The sequence below is a fragment of the Miniopterus natalensis genome, chromosome 2 (assembly GCF_054644295.1).
Source record: "Miniopterus natalensis isolate mMinNat1 chromosome 2, mMinNat1.hap1, whole genome shotgun sequence".
Classification (NCBI taxonomy): domain Eukaryota; kingdom Metazoa; phylum Chordata; class Mammalia; order Chiroptera; family Miniopteridae; genus Miniopterus; species Miniopterus natalensis.
The window spans coordinates 178,811,695-178,834,515 of NC_142082.1; the positions used below are offsets into that span (position 1 = coordinate 178,811,695).

General features: G+C 37.5%; 1 protein-coding gene across 26 annotated transcripts in view; it reads right to left on the reverse strand.

The window, feature by feature from the left end:
* Window positions 1–22,821, reverse strand: part of RBFOX2 (RNA binding fox-1 homolog 2) — a 249,361-nt gene that overhangs the window by 25,945 nt on the left and 200,595 nt on the right. For 16 of the 26 annotated variants that reach the window (XM_087814898.1, XM_087814899.1, XM_087814894.1 and 13 more), the window contains 3 exons: window positions 13,215–13,361; window positions 10,519–10,572; window positions 1,128–1,220 (listed from right to left, as the gene is read on the reverse strand). In XM_087814898.1, coding sequence (XP_087671024.1) covers window positions 1,128–1,220; window positions 10,519–10,572; window positions 13,215–13,361 — 294 coding nt within the window. The remainder of the gene's footprint in view (window positions 1–1,127; window positions 1,221–10,518; window positions 10,573–13,214; window positions 13,362–22,821) is intronic. The other 10 variants (XM_087814896.1, XM_087814891.1, XM_087814913.1 and 7 more) reach the window with 3 other exon arrangements.

Genomic DNA, 22,821 nt, shown 5'->3' on the forward strand with positions numbered 1-22,821 from the left:
GGGAATCACCATGACGTCAGTATCAAGCAGCTCAGACTGCTACAAAACAATGTACATCCAAAGTCCAGGCGGCATTGCTCAACAGCATCGAAAATAAAGGGGGGAGGGAGAGGAAGGGGAGCAACAAGTCAAATCACATTTTGTCGTGTTAATGTGAGATGGCAGATGGACCTTTTCTTTCTTACTTAATTGTTTTGTAATTACATTTTATAAAGCTTCTTCTCTAGTGCTTTGGTTTCACTTACCGCCAACGGGCACCATCGCCAGCATTGTGTATAGTTACCATGGAAAGAGTGAGTCAAGTGAAGGGCCCTAAATGCTAAACCATTGGAAAGGGAGGGGGGAAAAAAGCAAAATATGCAGACATCTTACTCAAAATGGTGGCTTTTATATTTCATACTTTTCAAAATTGGGAAAGGGGAAAGGAGCCAGTTAACCTTCATTGCCTTATTAAGAAAGAAGCGCTTGTGAACGCCAGGTGGCTGACTCAATCATGATAGCACATTCACCAGGCAACCATCAAACCCTCGGTTTGAGTATTTTACCCATTAACTGCTGAAATTCTTGACATTAAATATATCTAATGAGTTTTGGATTTCCCTCCCCCCAACCTCTATGATCTTCTCTATTTCTTACCACATACATGGAGGCGAACTGGCCTCCTGAGAGAGAGGGAGGGCATTGGCTGGCCCCGTGATTTATTACAGGACACAATGTTACAAACTGGATAGAGATAGACATTTTTAAAGTTAGTTTTATTTTGGCCTGATCACAGGAATTTGGAGTCTTGCAAACTGAAGCAAAGGAAAAAAATCAAGAGAGCAGAAGGATGAACACTTTGAAGGAAAAAAGTAAATGAAAAATATACACACACACACACACACACACACACAAGTAAAACAAAATTAAAACCCCCAAACAACAAAAAAAGGTGGGGGAGGAGGATTGAAGTGTTACTTTTATACATTTTAGTGCAAGAAGGTGAAGGACACAGAGACACAAACACACATACATGTGTGCACGCATACACACAAACAAGACAGGGCTCCAAATGTGAAATAAGTGAGGCAATACAAAAAAGAGAAACAAAAATATAAACCAGAAATTGAATTATTGAAGACATGCACCTCGATTTTACGGCCCTCTACCACGGTGCCGTGTAATTTCTCCCTGGCCCTGTCTGCATCAGCACTATTCTCGAAAGTTACGAACCCGAATCCCTGCATGCAGCGGGAGAAGGGGGGAAAACATGCACATCGTTATATTGAAATACTGATCTCTTGGTAAATAGAGAAAAAAAATATCACAGTATGAAACTGACATCAGCAACAACTCAGCAATATGCTCCTGAAGTCACATTTTTGGACCATGCACATTTTGTAAAGGGAAATTAAATCCAATAAGAGAATAAATAACTGTAGTGGTAGTAATAATAATAATATAATTAACAATAACAATAATAAAATAAAACATAAAGCATGTGAGGCCAGACCAAAATTAAGGTATAGAGTTACTCGGGTCAAATTACTCAACCAAGAATGAGTATTTTTTTTAAATGTCCTACCTTTCTCTCTCAATTCATGCTGCTAACATACGTGTCCCTTTATGTAAGACTAAAGAATACTTACTTAAGTTGATGATTCCCTAGTAACTTCCACATGAAACATGACATTTAAGTATAATCATTATATAATGAGGTTTTTAGGAGGCCTAATCATTTGAGCCCCCACACTTTGCCTTTTGCTTATTCCACCATTAATTCTTTTGGAAATAGGATAATTTAAGACACAATCTTGAAGTATAATTCTGTGGATATTGGGTGTTTGTCTAAGCAAATGAAACTATCACTAAGCAGTGGTCAACTATGACCTTTCTTCAGTGGCAATTCTAAACGACCTGACTGGCACACAGAGTAAAAATATAGACGTGAGCAAAAGTAGGTTTGCATTTGTAAGTACACGAGACAATTTATTCTTGTATTATTTATTTATTATTATCTTCCATACGAACAACTATAAGCCTACTTCTGCCCACCCCCATGTTCAGCTAAATTTCAGAAAATTATTTATCCAAATTTGCCTAAGTTGTACATCTGCTGACACCTGTGTCTGCTACTAAATGTATTAGCAATTGTCCACATATAGAGAAAAAAGGAGCAGCCAAAAAGGCAATGGGAATGAAATCTACGTTAGTGATACCAGTTGCATGCTACTCAATAGGAAAAGAAAGAAAGCAGCAATATAGTTGCTACCTTGAGTTAGGATTAATTCATTTGTGCATTGTAGATACTGCAAAACAAAAACAGCCCACAAAGCTTTAATTCACTAAGTGGACAAAGCAGGAGCCCAGAGCTAAGCCACTTCACTGTTCCCACGGTATCTGGAAAGACCGTATGAGGTATGGGTTACAATCATACCGTTAATTTCACCATCTGCAGGGTTTGCTCTACTCTCATACAACCATTGCATAAAGCATCACACCAGATTCATTTTAGGTCGCTGTCCTTAGCTTTCCACTCTGCGACTATAAAATTTTCTCACTCTATCTACATCTGTAGAGTGGTAAATTCTTAGAATTTTCTGGGAAAGGCCTCATTTTTTTCAATAGCTTCATTGTTCCTCTAGTATTTTTTAAAAAGATTTTTAAAAATTGATTTTGAGAGAGAAACATCGATCAGCTGCTTCTTGCACACCCCCGACTGGGGATCGAGCCCAAAACCTGGGCATGTGCCCTGACCAGGAATGGAGCCTGCAATCCTCCGGTGCACGGGTTGATGCCCAAGCAACTGAGCCACACTGGCCAGGGCCTCTAGCATTTTTTGAACGTCCATTGTAGGATAACCTGGAACCCTTTATGTTACTCAAGTTCTGCTTTACAGCTTCATACCATGAATCCTACACATACACAAAACATGTTCTGAGATGGTAAACAGTGTACAGTGTTCAATAAAATTCTATGGAAGCAACTCCATCATTTTGAAGGATATATTACTCAGTATTTTACACGATTATATAGCTGGGCAGTGAACCATGGAGGATTCCAATGGACCATCTCTATCTTCAATTTGTATATTACCACAAATACCCTAGAATGTGCAATGCTAAGCTGATAGAAAACTTTAAATATATGTTCCTTGGGATAGAATATTATGGGTAAGTTTAGTTAATACTTCCCTTAAAAATGTAAATGTGTTAAAACTATCAATAGGAACACATTTTGAAAATCAAATTTTATTTTATTTTTTTAAAAATATATCTTTATTGATTTCAGAGAGAAGAAAGGAGAGGGGGAGAGAGAGATAGAAACATCAATGATGAGAGAGTCATTGAATGGCTGCAGCCCACAACCCGGGCATGTTCCCTGACCGGGAAACGAACCCCGATTGCCTGGATCCTAGGCCGATGCTCAACCGCTGAGCCACACCCGGCTGGGCGAAAATCAAATTTTGATGTCAGCATGTACAGGTATACAAGGGCAAGTTACTAATTAATTATACCATTTGTTGTCTACACTAGATCTGCTGAAGACAGGAAACCAGTTCTCCAACTCTGGAGAATCTTAGAAAAAGTTAAATCTTTTAAGATATCACAGATAGTGATGAGTTTTTACACCACTTTTATAAAACAGATTATGTGCAGACTAAAGCAAGGCTTAAAATTTGAGCATTATGACTATACCTACCTACATACATATATACATGTTTGTCTTTTAGTTATTTATTTTTAAAATATATCTTTACTGATTTCAGAGAGAGGAAGGGAGAGTGCGAGAGAGAGAGAGACAGAAATATCAATGATGAGAGAGTCATTGATCGGCTGCCTCCTGCACGCCCCCGACTGAGTATCGAGCCCACAACCGGGGCATGTGCCCTGACCGGGAATCGAACCTCGATCTCCTGGATCCTAGGTCGATGCTCAACAGCTGAGCCACGCCTGGCCAGGCATACATGTTTAAATACAACCATGGGGTAGAAAAGATAAACCTGTTGGTTTCACTGAGAAGGTAAAGCAACTGAGTAAAAGTGAGGTTAAGTACTCAGGCTCAAAGCATCAACAAGGCCTTCTTCCTTCCAGGCAGCTTCTTCCTACAGCTAATGGTGAGGAGATTAGAAATTCAGCTTTGAAATCTAAGTTCAGTATTCTATTTACTAAACTACATTAGTCCCCAAATCGTTTTCATTTTTTCTCTCAAATCTAATTGTTAAATGTAATCTATGACCCTCCTTTCTGGATGTGTGGGTAGGACACCCTGCACACCTGGTAACTGCATGTCCAGCAGGATGCAGGGTGTCACAAGCACTGACACTGTACAGTCAGCAAGGGCCAAGGTTAACACTGAAGCCAGCTTTCGTAAGATTTCTGTCAATAATGACTTTAATATTCTGAAACAAAGTTTCACTTTCAAAAGTTTTAAAAAGAAAGGTGCTTGTACGTCAAAGGAAATGCTAATCGAGATACCGAAGACAAGAAAATTAAGCCAGCTTCACAGGCATTTCTAGGGTAAGAGGAGGAAGGCCTTGCTGATACTTTGGGAGCCCTGATCTGAAACAGAGGTAAGAGGATTTTCTCTCCTATGAAGATAAATAGACCTTGTGGCAGGCAGAATAATGCCCCCCACCCCATCCTAATCTCTGGAACCTGTGAATATGTTACTTTACATGGCAAAAGGGATTTTGCAGATGTTAAATTAATGATCATGAGATTGGGAGATTATCCTGGATTATCTAGGTGAGCCCAATGTAATCACAAGAGTGCCTATATATGAAAGAGGGAAACAGGAGAGTCAGAGTCAGATGGAGCAGCCTGAGAAAGACTGGACCAGCCATGGCTGGCTTAATATATTTGGAAAGGGACTATAAACTAAGGCACGTGGGCCACCTCCAGAAGCTGGAAAAGGCAAGGAAGTTATCATTCCAAAAAATTACTGGAAGGAATGCAGCCCTCCAATACTTTGATTTTAATCTAGTAAGACCCATTTTGGACTTCTGTCCTCCAGAACTATAAGAAAATAAATTTGTGTGGTATTAAGCCACCAAATTTGTGGTAAGTTGCTCAGAAGCAATAGGAAATTAATACACCTCACAGAATTAAAGGCGAGAAGCATAGCCAGCATTCTTAAAGTACTGGTCCTTAAAATACTTTTGTGTTGAAACTTCAAACAGGTGATTTTCCATCAACTCAACTTAATGCTTGCTTACCTATCACATTTACAATATGGTTTTAAGAACATTAATTCAAATAAAGCCTGAAAATTTGTTTTAATGTACAATGTTCTTTAATAAAATGTAACATTTTTTAAAATGTGCCAGGAATTGAGCTAAGGATATTCACAGATTATCCAGGCTTAAAAAGTTACTAATAGGAAAGTATGCTTACATGAAATTATGTTTAAATGTGCCTTTATTCTTAGAAATCTAACTCACATTAAGTGAAAAAAATTAATGAAATTATGTCTAAACCTAATACATTTTCCTTAGAAGAGCTTCAAAATGAGCATTCAATGTATCAGAAAGGGAAACATAACAACCAGTCTAAATAGCTTCAAAGTCAAACTAAGATTTAATCTTAAACTCTTAATGAGAGTAAATATACCAGGTATGTATGAAGATGAAAAACAGATAAAAAGTAAACTTTTAATTTAAAAAATGATGTTATGTTTGTCAACACCAGCACAATCAGACAGAAATATAACAAGATTCACTTAGATAATTTAAAAAGTCCTACTAGCCACATTAATTCACTAGGTGAATTAATTTCAATAATGTATTTTATTTAACCCAATATATACAACATATTATTTCAAACTGGCATCGATATAAACATGCTATTAGTTTGAAATTGGTGCGCATTTTACACTTAAAGCACATCTCAATGCAGACTTGCCACATTTCAAGGGCTCAACTCGGCCACTGTACTGGACAATGCAGGTCCACATGCTTTATACTCTTACCTAAGGTTCTCAGTTCCCCAAGTCCTCCTATGGGAACAATTTGAACACTCCAGTGTCACATTAGTGATTACCAGCTATCTTAGCTGTCTTTTGGAAACTGAGGAATAATGTGTTTATCAGCTGTGGTTAAAGCTTCTTCCAAGCACAACAAAAATTTTATCACCTGCCTTGATATCATCAAGGGCATACAGGAGCCGAGTAACTGTCACCTTTTTAGTCTGGCCTCAGACTGCAATAAATAACAAGCAATAGGATGAGCATTGTAAAAGTATTTTTTATTTGTATAATCTTTGAATTTTTCCATCTCAGAAGAATGAGAAAGAAAATTTACCATGTAACTTTTTAGGGAGAAATCAAAAGCAGACGGTTCTCCTGGGTATGGCCAGAACACAGAAATTAAAAAATAAATAAAAGAAAAATAAAACTAAAACCCACAAAATGGTAACAAAAGAAAATAAACTAAGCCCTCTGGAAATACACATACAGTTAATTCAGTTTTAAATACAATGAAAAACACTTCACCTCAGCATTACCTGTCAAATTTTACCGAAAATCACAAAAGCTAACAGTGCAATTTCAAAGACAGTCTTTTGACCATTTTTTGAAAGAAACAATTCCCCCTTTCATGAAATCGAAAGCCAGGGAAATCGGCAAGAAATTCAAGCAAATTACCTGTGCATGAGGAATGGAAATAGAGGTTTTATCTTCCCTAACTCCAGCCTAAACTTAAGCCTAACCCAAACCCAGACGGATCTCCATCATTCCAGAAATCCACCTGAGAGAAGCAACAACACATCAACTAAAAATTTCCTGGAAATCTCAGTAACTGCTGCTGTGCTCCACTGTGTAGTCCTTTCATCAACTTAATAATTGGCACTGTCTGAAGAAGTAAAGGGCTTCTATACATCCAGTATTTATAATACATACATGTCTGTTCAAGAGACGACTATACCAAAAGTATGTTGAAAAAACTTTATGGAAACTACAAATGTTAGATTATGCTTAATTCTTTATTTAATAAGCTTTATAACTATCACAAATTGTTAAGGGGCTGGGTGATAATGAACAGGATGGTGGGAAATCTGAATTTCAATGATGGGATAAACATTGAAAAGCAACAAATTCACAGGCTCTAAAAGTATCCAGCAGAGAATGCAAGGTCAAGAGCACTGGGGTTGAACTAGGCGACCCATATTTAGAGTTCTGTTTAAGATTCTATGTGAGAAAAAAGACTGGAAGGACATACATGAGAATATTAGTGAATATTCTCTTTAATGAGCTATGTATGCTTTTTTTCTACTTCTCATTAAGCATGTTTTCCTTTTATAATCATTTTTAAAAGGGTGCTTTTTAAAAGTTGTTATTCAAAGGATCTATAAGAAGAGCGACAATATAATTTACTGTCCAAACTGGCATATAAAGGAAAAAAGGGACATTAATAATAATTATGCTAAGACAACAGGTATAAACTGGGACTATCCTAGATAAACCAGGACATGCGGCTACTCTACCTATATCTTCTTGTTTACATTAATACTTTGTCATGAATGATGGCATTTGGAGAATCGATAAAGCTACATGTCTGTATAATCCTTTTCTAGATTCTGTTTGAGTACATTAGTTAATTTTTTGGCAGAGGTACCATTTTTCATCAAATATCCTAACTGAACATTTTCAAAAGGACAGTCTGTCTTTGTTTCAGTTAATCACAGAAAATTAAACACAGCTGACTTTATATTTATACAAAAGAGTAGGGAGTAAAAAGATTTTTAAAAACGACATGTATAGTGTGCACGTGTATGCATGTAAACAATATATATTCATCCCATAATCTAGGTAAACCAAATCCAGACTATGAAGGTCAAAGAAGGAAAAAGGAAAATAGTTAGCAACAAAGGAACAATTACTTCCTGGAGCACAGAAATCCTACTCTGCTGGCAAGCTGCAAAGAGAATAGAGGCCGGCGGGGAGGGATGGGCACGGCAGCATCAGTGTCCACTTAGGGTTTTAAGTGGGTATATTCTAAGCCCCTGGCTGAAAGCCTCATTATGAAAAATAAGACATGGTAAAGAGCTGCTTTTTGTTTTGGAGCCATTTGGTTAAATACTGCTTTACATGTAAGTATTACTTGTCTCAGAATTAATTTGTGACTAGTTTTTCCATTACTGCTTCAAAAAAAATTCAGTGAAGCTAATTTCTGTACAGAAAACACTCTTAAAAGACTGAACAACTCTTAACTAAACAATTGGACCACATAAGTTTCCTTTTCTCGGGTTTAAGACGTAATTTTATAGTCAACCTAAAACATATTAGAAATGAGAAACTAACCTTAATTTACAAAAAGAAAAGTACTGGTTAATTTATCTTAGGTGGATTCTTGAAGAGGTACCTAGGTTTGACTCCAAGAGAAACCTCTATTAACGAGCCTCAAAACAGTTCCAGAGGGACCCGTTCCAGCAAAGAACTGTAGATAACAACAGTTAAGAAGGGCAAGGAGGAAGACAGGTTTTGTATCTGTCCTTGAAGGCGGGCTCAAGACAATCCCGAATTCTGTGCTTTGTTTGAAAACATTTACCAATTAGTAATAGTCTGTCTACTCTTCAGAAGCCCAAAGAAAAAGGGGCAGTGAAGACACAGCATAGAGCTGAGAGGAGAGGCATATGCTTTTAGATTCCCCAAAGAGAAGAGGAAGGTTTGTGTCATTTAAAAATCAAAATTACAGGGGATAAGCAATTGAATTGGGTAAATTTAAAAATCCTTGAAGTCAATGAAAGAAGCTTTAAGAAAGATCAATTTCCTTTGCTTCAAAGAATTCAATCAACTTATTTTCTTGGTAAGGAGAAAGTCCTCAATGTCTGATGAAATTATATTGGGCTTTCGGTTGTTAGAATCTTGTTAAGGATATTTCAAGTGCACACACTTAAAAAACAAAAACACTTAAACTGCTACTTTAGATAAACAGTGTAGCCAATAATCTCCACATATTTATTTTATATTCATGTGCTTCTCATCTCTAAACCATTGTCATTTTTTCACCTTGTATCTAAAAAGGTCACAAAAAATAAAAGTAAACTGTATGACAAAGAAATAGAAATCCATTGTGAGGAAATTACAAACATAAATAGTTTTACTGGTTACAGTTTGAATTGATTTCACCTTAAAAATACTTACCAAGTAAGTGCTGGAGAAAGCTCGGTATAGGCATAGTAATCTTTTTTGTTTTAACTGAAAACTGGAAGCTTAGAGTATAAATACCTCTTTAATATTAAAAATTATTACAGTCAGTATTAAACACGTTTAGTGCTGATACAGTCTATAAAGAAAGGGAACAGCGATCAGGAGCATCAGAACATACACTTGTACCGGTACAGATGGGGCAGCAGGTATAGATCATTCTGTAGATATGTGGTATTAATTCCCAAAGTGTGGGGAATTTGGAATAAGAAATTAGAGAGAAATAAATACTAAGTTAAATAAAGCAAATAAATGAGTTTTCTCAAATAATATTCTTAGAGATTTAATCATGGCCAAGGGCTATTTTCAAAGTTCAGTAGAGCTGACCAAATGAAAATTAATTAAAAAAACCAGTCTTACCTAAAAATGCCAGTAAACTGAACATAGCAAGGTAAATATTTGTAAGCCTGGCCACAGGTGACTGTGTCTGTGGGGTGTATTTAATTTAATTTGTTGAGGAGGAGGAAAACTTTCAAGTAAAACTTTCCAAAATTCAATTAATCAAACCTTCTCCAATAATGCCACTGTAGGACTTTACCATTTACTCATTCCTAAAAACACCGCTGCTTATTTTAGTGTATAAAAATTCTGAATCATACAGATTGGGAATTTAACAGTAAATTATTAAAGGAAAATAAATTTTAATTAAAAATCTCAGTTCTTATAGTGAACACATTTAGAAGAGAATATACATCAATTTGTACGCTCTTAATTCTTTCATTTTTATGCAAAAAAAAGTCACTCACTGTATTTGGATCAAAGTGACTACATTCTGCAGCTGGCCTACATGGGTTTCCCTTAAAGGAGGAACTCAGTTCCCAGAGAAGCCCTGAGTCACTGAGCTCCCTGTACCTAAGCCTTGTCTAATTCATTGGGAAGAGAGCAAGCCAACTGAATAACTGAAATATTAAATTGGTTCTAAGTATGTCATTTCATAGTTTGATTTTTAAAAGCTGAATTGTTCTGAGACTTCAGAACAGAATTTTCACAGAACTTCACTTTCATCGGTCTTCTCTCTTTTACTTTAACGTGCGAAGCTTAGGGCAAACTGGCATCTGATGAAGGACTGGTGTCTCCCATGTCCTATTTTCCTGACTGCCACACTCTCCCCTCCAACTTCTCTTGCTTCCATCCCATCACTCTCCCAATTTAAGTATCTAGATACAGTTTGGCCATGTGGCAGCTTATTTTTAAAGATAATCTAATCCAAGCTAGATAGCTGGGGATACTTTTTGCAGGCTTGAAGAACAGTGTAAGTCTTCTGATTACTTACTGTTTAAAATAAAACAAAACCAAAAAGAAACAAAGCTGACTTAATGCTGAAATGGAGCTTACCTTAGAGCCGCGTTCATTAAAGATTATTTCTACATCTAGGATTTTGCCAAACTGCTGCAGAAACAAAAATAAAAACATTTGTTTATGGTCAGCTTTTATCCACATACTTTACTTTCCTCTAAAAAAGAAACAAACCCTCCGCCCCCCATACTATCTATTGTCCATGTTTCTATTTGTCTGTAGGTCTGAATACCAGTTTCCGAGTTTTCCATGTCCCTGAGCTGCTAACCCCTCTGTTTCTGCTCCTTTCTCAATTCACTCACTCAGGCATCACCCCTGTGGTGGGAGCTGTCTACAGGACACATTCGGTTTCCCTACCACATGTGTCTCCGCATGGGCAAGAGCTAGGGATGCTCCCCACTGTATCTCTGATTTTCCACCTCTCAGTTTTTGGAAGTAAATCCTAAGTAGAAAGACTTGAAGGCTGTTTTGCTTCCCTTTCTTTTTTTCTTTAATTTATGAAAGTAAATCATGTTCACTATAAAATTAGAAAATATAGATGAAAAGGAAAGGGGAAGCAGGAAATGAGTATCACCCGCAGTCCCACCCGCTCAGGTGTGGTGCACAGCCTTTCCGGCTATTCCTTAGGCACGTACTGTTAAAGAACTATTCCCACATAGTACTCTTATTTATTTATTTATTTATTTATTTATTTATTTATTTATTTATTTAGCTTAATATACTATGAACGACTTTCCAAGTCAATAAATTTCTATAAGTTACATGCTAATTTCCATTATACTTAAACATTCATGGACACTATGTATGATCCCATTTATTTGCCACTTTAATCTTTCTACAATGAATGTGATCAAGAATATTTTAAATAGTAACTATTTTGTAATTAGTTAAATATTTTAACATTTGGAAAATCAAACGAAGCTAAAACCACAAAGGCTAAATAGCTCTATTGTTAAGCAGCTAAGAGCTGACAAGGGGGTCATACACAACACAGTAATTGTTTGGAGAGGATGTGTATACAGTGACAAACTACCTGTCTTACTTAATCCTTGTATAAACTGCACTGAGGAGATGTGCAGGTGATATCTTTTTAGCTCACACTTCTCTCTGAGTACTAAACTCATATATCCAATTATCTATTTTACTTGGGTTTCAAACTAGACTTTGGGAAATGTGCAAAAACTAAAAAATAAAAAGAGCAAACAGAAATCATGCTTTCTCATTAGGCTAAAACATTACTATCTTTATAAAAAACATGTATTAAGAGCCCAAGTTTTCTAGAATAGGACTTCTGGGCTTGCTTCCCGTTTATTATAGAAAAAATCAAGGAAAGAGAAAAATGTCTTATTTTAGATAGAAGGGCATTTTATTTTTTTCTTATACCTATCCTATAAAACTAAGATTTGTAGGGTGTTTTAGAGTTTGTTTTCTTTTAAGTTTTCTACTGCATCCTTCTAGCATCCTTCTAAAGTAAGGACTGCTTTCCTTTTGTGGTTAAAAAAATGAGGCTGAAAGAAGCTATTTGTCAAGTTCACAGAGCTGATAAAATGGAGCATGAAGTCCCTGCTCTTTACCAAAGCAACTGTCATTCTATGTAATGGGTACTAACCATGTGGAAGGAGACAGAGCAACCAGGTACCCCTTGCAAAGAAATTGAATTTTTGTGCACTCAGTGCCTTGTGGGAAGGGTATAATACATTTCGAGAAATCACTGCTAAGTGGCCTAGGCAGATCCCCAATGAACACGCTTCTGACAAGAGAATGCATTCCATTTTCACAGAGCCCCAGAGAGTAAGATTCCATATTATCTCTGACAATTCAGCAGAGAACCTAATAACTCATACTCCCAGGAAGTTTCTTCTCAAATGTAACCTAAATTCTTTATGCTGCCCTTTGTATCTTCTGTTGTGCTCTTTTCTGTAGAGAAAGAGACCAGCTGGCTACCATCTTCTGTGTAAAAGCTCTCTTCAAGTTCTTCAAGAACATCGCTAAATCTCAACCCTGGTCTTGCCTTCAGTGCGCAGTACACATCCAGGTAATCAGCTATAAGTGACAGAACACTGTCTTGTCACCATGAAGTATCTAAGACTTCAGGAAGGGGAATTGCTTTTCTGACAAAGCACCAGGCTGTGATACTAATAAAATTTTTAAAAACCCAATTACCTCTTAGTCCTAGATCAAGTTAAGAGCTTGCTCAAATTAAAACAGGCAACAACACAATATAAACCCAGAAAAATACTAAGATGCTCAGCAGTATTCACTACCCAATAACTGAAATCTTTGCTATTACACTTTGTTTTCATGACTGAGTTTGGGAAGAATTAAGCAGCTGGAAGAACACATCAGAGTAGCAAACTAAACCCCATACCTGATTTTAGATATTAGTCTTAATACTGCTGAATTATAAGCAAGGAAGTAAAAACAAAACACAGGTAATAAGATATTACTTTATTTAATTTGTAACACTCTGAAAGGTACGGATTCCTTTCTTGCCCTGATTTTAGCACTGAAAGTCTCATGTCCCAAGCAAATGGTCACCTTATTTACGTGAGAATTTGCAAAGCTGATGTGCACTAGACAGGTGACAGGAAAAGTTTCTGATGAAAATAAATATTTACACCAGCATCTTTCTCAATCTATCTGTAGTTTTATCCTAAAGTACTGATGACCAATTACACCTGGTGGATTAAATTATATTTTAATTGTAAACCCAAAAATGGAATTCAGAGACTTACCCCAAACATCTGCCGGAGGTCGGGGTCCCGGAAGCGGAAAGGAATATTAGAGACATGCAGCCGTTTAGGGGTAGATTTACTCTCTGAATTTTCACTACTTTGTGTCTGTGACTGCTGGCCGTCTGTCTGTGCTCCCCCTTCTGTCTGCTAAGCAAAGAAATAACAGTGAGTAAAAAATAAATATAATTACTTCACAAAAATTTGTAAAATACAGTCCTCCCACACTCCAATCATTCTCAAACAGTATGTCTTTAAGCAAAAATTAGTTGTCCTATGAGAAAAAAACAAAACAAAGTTATTATCTATGTTCAGAACACTATAATTTACAAATAAAAGTCAGGTTTTTTAATATCTAGAGTATATTACTAAAATGGAAGAAACAGAAACGCTGAGTTACTTGCCCAAGATCACATGGAGATGTGTCAGGGTAACGGAAGATACAAAAACAGTGCTGTTACTCTTAGATTCTTAGTAGAGCTTTCTATTTTTAAGATGTTCATATTTGACAATGAAGAGTCTGTTGTATTAGCTCTGAAGATTGCTGCATTTTTGGTCTATCATTTCAGGAAATAAGAAAATTTTAAAATATTTCATTTCTTCTATTAGTTCCCGAGTTTACAACTAGTAGGTTTACCAAGTATAATTTATGCAGAGGAGACACCTGGTGACAATGGTCACTTAACTTAGAAACTGAAGAAGCATCTTCCTCTGAAAGCAGCCTGCGCTTTCCTCCCTAATCCCGCTTCCAGCTAACTCTGGCAGGCGCCCACCTTTCGCAGCCCAGAGCAAAGCTGCGCTGAGAAAATGTCTGGAAAGGCTTTAAGGGAGTCTGACTAATCCACCACACACAGAAATGAAAGATCTGTGTAGTGTGTGAGTGTGAGGGGCATTTTTAATCATGAATCTCTGAAGCATCCCAGGCTTGTGTTCATCTAATTTTTTCCCCCAATCAATCCTCAAAAACGTCAAGAAACACTTTTGACAAATATCTAACGGCTGTGACACAATCTTGCAGCATTTGCCTGGCAATCCCAGAAGTGTCGGTCTCACTCTTCACCAGGAGGCGCGTGCCAGGCCAGACGGCAAGCTGAGCTAGTTAAAACCAACACACTTTCAACAGGAGTGGGAGCCACTGTTCTTACTCTCTCAATAGGTTAGAACCGAGTCCCTCACCAGTTCTGCTGGGTGACACAGAACAAATCCCCTCCCTTTGACCCAATGCTCAACTAAAAGAAACTGTGAATCAGAGACACTTTTCTAGAAATGTTAGCAACCGTCATGAAATGAAGTTTGAGACTGTAAAATACAAAGGATAATCAGGAATAAACTCCAAATGAATACTAGCTTTTCAAGTGTCAATCTGAGTGATGGCAGCTTTTATCTCATTCCATTCAGGCCTTGCAGATGGCTTAAATGTGCAATGATTCATGTGATATAAAAATAGCAGAAAAGGGAAGAGCCATGAAGCAATGTTCTGCGAAAGTGTGAGGTTTTCAATCATCAATCTGGACACAATGCAGACTAAACAAAACAAATTCCATCCAAAGAAGAAACTCACTAAGTTACTAAAACAGCATCATGGATACCAAAGCAAAAAGCATGAGCATCAATTACAACGAATGCTTATCAAGAACCTTCAACCCTGCCTCTTATATCTCACAGCTGGATCACATAAAAGTTTATTGAATCAAACTTTAAAAGCACCAGCTCAGGTCTGCAGGATATCAGAGTATCACTCCAAAAAAGTAAAAAGACTGATCCCAGCTCCAAACCAGTTTTATATATAATTTATATACGGGTGGGCAGACGTAGGTTTATAGTTGTTCATATGAAAAATGCAGTAATTAATAAATAATAATACAAGAATAAACTCTTCTGCGAGCTCACAACTGTAAACCTACGTCCCCCCCTCCCCGTGTGTAGTCCCTGTAATCGTAATACTGTATGTGAGATGACAGGATAAATGGAAACTAATGACTACTTCAAAGAATATTGCCCAAGCTACTTATTTGTTGCTTCTGAGTTTTTTACAGCCCTGAGACAGAATTTAAGAAAGGTCAGAAGCCAGGCTGGTTAATTTTCCGGCGCTGTAGTGAACACCTACTTTTTTTGTATTTTCCGACTCAGCCTTGCCTACCGCAATCAGACAGGCAGAAAGCTCGAGTGACAACCCTTTTTGCTTGCAGCTGCACTGGAACCTAACACCTACATTTTTTAGAAGTATGAAATAATTTTTTTAAATCCTCACCCAGGGATATGGTTTTTATTGTTTTTTAGTGATATTTTGAGAGAGAGGAAGGGGGGTGGGGGGTGGAGAGGGAAGGAGGGAGGGAGGGAGGAAGGGAGGGAGGGAGGGAGGGAGGAAGGGAGGGAGCGGGAGAGAGAGGGAGAGAGAGGGAGAGAGAGGGAGAGAGAGGGAGAGAGAGAGAGAGAGAGAGAGAGAGAGAGAGAGAGGGAGAGAGAGAGCTCAATGTGAGAGCGAAACATCGATTGATTGCCTCCTATAAATGCCCCGACCCAGGACTGAACCTGCAGCCTAGGTATCTGCCCTGACCTAGAATTGAACCTGCAATCTTTTTGGTGCACCAGACAATGCTCCAACCAATTGAGCTACCCAACCAGGGCAATTCTAGAAAGATTGGCAAGTGGAATAAGTGAGCTATCATTTTCAAAATTCTCAAGCTTTCTGATTTAATATAAATTTTCAATTGAAGTGGAACATACACTGTAGATACAAATGCACAAATCAGAAGCAAATAGCTAAAATGAATTTTCACAAAGAAAATACACCCAGGTAACCATCAAATTAGATCAAGCATCAAAACTCCAGAAGCACCCTCAGACTCTATTCCAGTAGGTACTATTTCTTACCCTGCTTTTCAGATGAATCGTCTGAGGAATAGAAAAAATTGCCTAAGTAACAGAGCAGGCACTGGAACACAGGCAGTCTGGCTCGAGTACATGTACTTAGCCACTATATTATATTGTACTTTAATGTATTATTTTTTAAAATTCTCACAATAATCTATGAGGAAGGTACTATTATTATCTCCAATTGACAGAGGCAGGAACTGGCACAGAGAGGTTAAGTTAGTTGCCCAAGGTCACATATTAAGCGGTAGAATAAAAATTAAAACTAGGCAGCCCAGTTTCAAGTGCTAGTCTGCCTCCTTTCTGTGCTGCACCATGCTCTCTCCTCCTCTCACTGGAAGGGTGAATATGGTGGACCCCTTCTCTGTCTCAGGACACACCTGAAGGAGGAGGGCTTCTCCTGGGTAGAGACAAGCATAGGGGTAAGGGACAAGAAAAACTTTGCAAAAGGTGACATGTATTCTACACCTTGAGGTCAGGCCATAAAGGAGAAGAAAAGTTAGAGGAAAGAAAACCAGCCAGGCACACTGGCATTTAAGAAGGAAAAATGCCAGAGAACTACTAAACTGGTACTCAAAAGGGCTGCAGAGTAGATTTCAGTGCTGAGTGGGCACAGGAATGAAAAATATACATTCAATGTAATTAAATGAGATCGTATTTCCCATCTGACGTTCTCAACTTAAATTTTATCTTACTACAGACTAATTATTGAAATAGATAAATCACAGAGAAAAGGAAAAGGTTTTTAGGCTCTATCTTTGTGAGAAGCGGACAGTTAAACTGTTCTGAGAAATCTGTCAATACAGCATTGGTTTGCTTTATTTTCTGTTGTTAGCCACTGAGCAACTTTACTGACTGTATAAACAGCCTCCGAAGGTTCTGTTTTTTCCTTCTGTGGTCATTTTCTGACCTAATTTATTCACTGGGCAGGGGATGAAACAGAAGAGGCGGCAGTCTGTGCACTGAGAGTTTACAGTAGGACTGGCAGCAGCAAGGCTGGACGCAATCCGATGACTCACGTCTGTACATCCACTCTTCAAACACCGCGGCCGCCCAGTGAGGTCCAGCTATCTGTCAACACTGCAGAGGAGCCCAGGCTTTTACACTGAGCAGCACATCAGATTTTTAAGTCGCAAAACCTCATTCTAGAAATGAGACTAAAAATGTTTTGTTTTGATAAACTCAAACTTTTAAAATCCTTATAACTGGGAAATGGATGAATTTTTCTGACTCTTCTATGAAACATAAAATATTTTAATTATTTATATATTGTGAATCAATGTTCTGTTATGGACTGAAAGAGAACTCTGGGCAATACAAGGTGAAGTATCACTTTCCAAGTCTCTTTCATAAAACTTCATGCACAATCTGAGATATAAAGGAATCTCTTAATTCAGGAATAATATTTTGATTTATGATTATCTATTTTCTTCAATATTTAATTTTTCTGTTTCCTGGGATGTTGTCATTTCTTCTTTTCATCTCTGTAAGGTGAAAGGGAAGAAGAGGGAATTCAATTTAACACAGTCAATTTCTTGAGAATCTGACTCATGTCTGAATCATCTATTAAGCCAACCCATTTTAATGAGTTGGACTGGGTATAGAAATCTAGGTTAAAAAAATTCCTTTAGAATTTTGAAGGCAACTTTCATCTGTTGTCCAGCTCCCAGTGGTGTTGTTGAGAAGTCCGAAGGCACCATGATGCCTGTCTTCTTGTGTGTGACTTCCCCCCATTCTCTCTGGTGTGTAGACTACCCAAATATGTCCAGTGCTCTAAAATTCCACACTGATATGCCTTAATGTGGGCTTATTTCCCTTTGATCTATTTTTCTGGGAATTCAATGGTCTCATAAATTGGAAATTAATGTCCTTCAGTCCAGGGAAGTTTTCTTGAATTACTTTGCTGATGACTCCCACCCTATATATTTTGTCTTTCTCTCTTTCTGGAACTTGTATTATTAGATATTGGATATTCTGGATGGGTCCTCTAATTTTCTTACTTCTCTCTTGTATTTTCCATCTCTCTGCCTTTTGACTCTATTTTCTGGGATACTCAACCTAAAAACTTTAGGGCCAAATGTGTATCAGAATTCAGAATTTTTAAGTTTGGCCAGAAATAATGGTATATAATCTATAATGTAAAACCCTCTGTAAGACTTGAGGCAGTGATAGCTCATTAGCAAAACGTATGCATGTTCACATAAATAGGACAAAGGTTATATATAGGTTGTAAGTTTTGCTGTAAACTTACAAAAATAATTTGTTTTTCAGGACTTTTGGGTTTTAGAATTGTGGATAAGAGACTGTAGATCGCTAGCTGAATTCAATTTCTTTTGGATGGAAGTTGGTCTTCAGTCAAGGTTTAAATGAATCCTCCTCATAGGATGAATTAGATATTTTCACAGTGTTACAAAGTCAGTCACATATGGTTCTGAAAACTGCAAATTTCAAAACTAAACTTACCAAAGAATAGAAAATGTATCTGTTAACTGCTAAGAGTAGAGCTGCCATGTGAATTGCCATATAATTCATATAGCTTTGAAATTAGGCAACTTTCATTTAGGAAGATTCACATTGGTTATGTTAAAGGAACCAAATTGGGCCCAAAATGAAGTCGCTCATGCTAAGCCCCACATCGACAAGCCAAAACCTATCTGAATTTCTATGCTTGCTCTCCCAGAAAAGGCAGGCCTAGGGCACCCAACTAGCACTAGCCTGCTCAGCACAAGCTCCCTGACCCAGCCCCAAGATTTCCCTTTGCTCCGTATAAGGGAGGAGCCTGCCTTAGCCAATCAGCAAACACCCAGCATAACTTCCTCGGTCCTGCTCCCTGCGGCCTATAAACAAACCTCTTGCTTTGCACAGCTCTTCAGAGCTGCTTTCTATCTGCTCAATTGGATACTACCCAATTCATGAATTACTAGATAAAGTCAATAAGATCTGTATAATTTTCTTAGTTGAATTTTGTTCTTTAATAGTTTAAAAGTTGCACGAAAGTGAAATTTCATTAGTTTTTCTAAATCACACCATTTCAATGCAGAAGAATTAAAATTTGCAGAAAGTAAAACTGTGCTGCATCTTATACCCAAGAAAAATTAGTGGAAAGCTCACTGCTCAAAAAAGCTTTAGCCCTGGCCATGTGGCTCAGATGGTTGGCGTGTTGTTCTGGACACTAACAAGTTGTGGGTTTGTTCTGGGCAACAGGAGGCAACCGACTGATGTTTCTCTCTCACATCAATGTTTCTCTCCCCCCCCCCCCCCGCCCACTCTCTCCCCCTTTCTCTCTCTAAAAGTCAATAAAAACATATCTTTGGGTGAGGATTAAAAAAAAGATTTTTTTAAAAAGCTTTAAGTGCATGTAAAGGGTGTGTGTGTGGGGGGGGGGTGTAAGCTTCAAAAATCACAGAGCAGTATTTTCTAAAGGGTAGAATGTCAGTTCTGTAGGATGCTAATTGGTGTTTTGCAGAAAATGAGTTTCATGGTCAAGTAAATTTGGAAAATACCAGACTAAATAAAGTTAACAGGGTTCTTATGAATTATGAAGAGGGAAAACTCACCTTTCTCCCCAAACATGCATTACATAGTTCATTCATTCATTCATTTATATTTGTATAGCAGGGTATAAAATTCACTTGGAAAAATGTTACTGTTATCAGAATGGCTCTTCAGGCACTAGCTCCCAAGAGTGCAAGGAAAGAAAATGGCCAAAGAGAAAAGGGATATAATTCGATTGCCTCTTAATTTGTATCATTTTATACATTAAGAGCTGCCTATAACACTTTCTTTGAAATTAAATAACTATATACTGATAGTGTCATAACTAATATTTATTGAACACCTACTATGTGCTAGGCATTATACATATACTATTTACTATTCATTTTCTTATTTAATCCTAAAAACAACCCTATGAGGTAGGAACTATTATCACCATTTTTACAGGTAAGGAAAATGAGCATTAAAGTTATAATTCTCTAATATAAGAGTTATAATAATTCTCACATTTAGCAAATGGAAATAGCTGAGGTCTAAATCCAACTCAATCTGATTTTCAGCACTCAGGTTCCCTAACCACGTATTATTTAACAAAAACATTTTTTAAAAAACAGCTTTCCCCCACTAATTAAGTTTTTCCTGATAATATTTTAGAAAGTGGATTGGGGTACTTTTCCTTGTTACTTTACAGTGTCTTAAAAAATATAAGGAACTACAATCCATACTGATTCATCAACTACAGTTTTTAGCATTTAAAGCAGTTTTATAAATATTTATAATGGAGTATGTGATGGTTAAAAACTTGGTGAAATTAGACCATATGAGCTCCTTCTTAAAAAGTAAAAATGTCACCCTGGCAGATGTTACTCAATGGTTAGAGTGTCAGCCCGCACACCAAAGGGTCTTGGGTTGGATTCCCAGTCATGGGCAGTACTTCAGCTGCAGGTTCGATCCCCGGCCCCAGTTAGGGCTGGGCAAGAGGCAACCAAATGATGAGTCTCTCTCTCCCTTCCTCTCCCTCCCACCCTTCCACTCTCTCTAAAAAAATATCCTCAGGTGAGGATTAACAAAAACAACAACAAAAAAATGTCCTAACATGATAGAATATTATTTTAAAAGTAAAATCTTGGCCCATATGCTTATTTACTAAAAATAAGGGTATTTCACAGTGCTAAAATAACATACTAATAAAAACAGCTGTGAATATATATTTTTTAATCTAATGCTACCATCAAACAATTTTTGGGGGTACAGAAAATTGAATTTACATCTATGTAAATTACTCAATAGCAATTCCCTATTGAGGGAGATTACTCTTAGACATAGTTATTTTAAAGAGAAATGCCTAAGCATTTCTTCTGTGTATCTGAATACTGCTATGACAGCCAAATTCCGAGAATCTAGTCCAGTCTGGGCATTTAAATGTAAGCTAACAGTGTTTTCAATAAACTAGTAATTCAATTTTCTAAAGAAAACGTCTAGTTCTACTTTTTTCTGTGGGCCATAGTGCTATAAAAAGGAATGACAAAAGGCATCATTTGTATATGTAGTACATACTGATTATCCCTATCATACAGTGAAACGAAAACCAGTATCACGCTGTTAAACAAATGTCATAGCCAGTCACTCATTTTTTTAAATCAGGAGTGAGAATTAGATAAAAACTATGAAACATAGATAGAAGATCACCTCAAATTTAAAAAACTTTATACTTACCTGAATGATTCTTTAATATTTTAATACACATTTTAATTTTAGAATGAACGAAATCATTATGTTCTAGCTGGAGTTCTTAGGTTTAAAGTTGAAGAGTAAATGGAAGCTAAGAAGATAAAACCTACAGAGGCCTTTGGTTTTTTATAATTTGCATGGGGAAGGGGAAAAAACCTTGACTGACAGCAATTCCTGAGTTCTAGCTCTGTTATGAGCACAAGGAAGGCAAAAGATAATTTCTAAAATTCATTTTAGTTTTAAAATTCAGTGATTCTAATCAGAGTTTACTGACTTCAAAGGACAGTATTAAAAATACTTATGGAAAATGTACACCTCTTGCAGACAGGGTAAGAAAAACCATGCTCCCAAGTCAATCATCAGTGCTGCGGCATCCTTGCCCCAACATGGAGGAGGGATAAGGGTCGGTGGGGCCCAGTACTATCCTTCCTAGTACTTTTCAGTTTTAGTTTCTTTTGGTGAGGGGGAGTATAGAAGCGAAGGCAAGCAAAGGAGAAGAAGCAATAATCATGAAGTTAACAATATTAACAATGTGTTGAAAGGGTGTTTTGAGTCTCACATGAACCAAAGGGCAAGTTTCTCTATTCAAAAATATCCATGCCTGGCTCTGAGTGTGTTTTTCTGTAGCAACTCTTGCATTTTCAGATCAGGCTATAGTTTCCTCACGGATCCAGCTTTGAAACTGCCAAGCTGCTTATAGGCACCAAAACTCCAGAGCTATAGGGTACAAGTAATTATTTTTAAGGGAAAATTGATAACAAGTCTAGACAGTTTGTGTGCGCTCAACATTCTCTACCTTTTATTACTTTGGGGGGAAATGAGGGTCTCTCCTGGAAAAGCAGGTGGTGGTTGAATGAATTCCCTTGTCATCCCAGGCCTCTAACTCTAGCCTGAAGGAAAACGTGCTAATGACAATCCCTCTGTTGCAGGCTGAAGGTAATATGGCCCAACGATACATAATGTGATAGGAAGATTTGGGCCCCATTTTTTCCATTATGTTCCAGAAGTCCTCATTTGGGCAAATGGGCCCACTGGCAAAGGGTATAACTTCTTGGCTATGTTTTAGTGGGTCTACATCCACAAGGGAGTCAGTGGGTAATTCCAAAGAAAGGGTGTGGGGAAGAAACGGAGGATGGAGGACAATATGGGGTCTGAGCCCCCTCTATTTAGAGGTGAACTCGAAAGGCCAAGAATGAACATCCATTACATATCAATGGGAGCAATAAGAAGACGACAATGGTTCCTGCCCTCAAGAAATGTATAATCTACTAAGTAGGCAGAGTATGTATACAAATATAAACCTCATATCCGAAGATTATTCACCAAAGCCTGTTCACTTCAAATACTCTGCTTCTTCGTGCCTGCTGCACTTGGAAAGACATCTAAACGCATGGGAACTGCCACCCTTTCTTCTCTGCAGGCAGGCTCAGGGGTCACCAAGCCTTTGCAGACCCAGGTGGGAGCCCCTGACTGCTCTCCTTTGCAAATGCTCAGTATGAGACCAACTGAC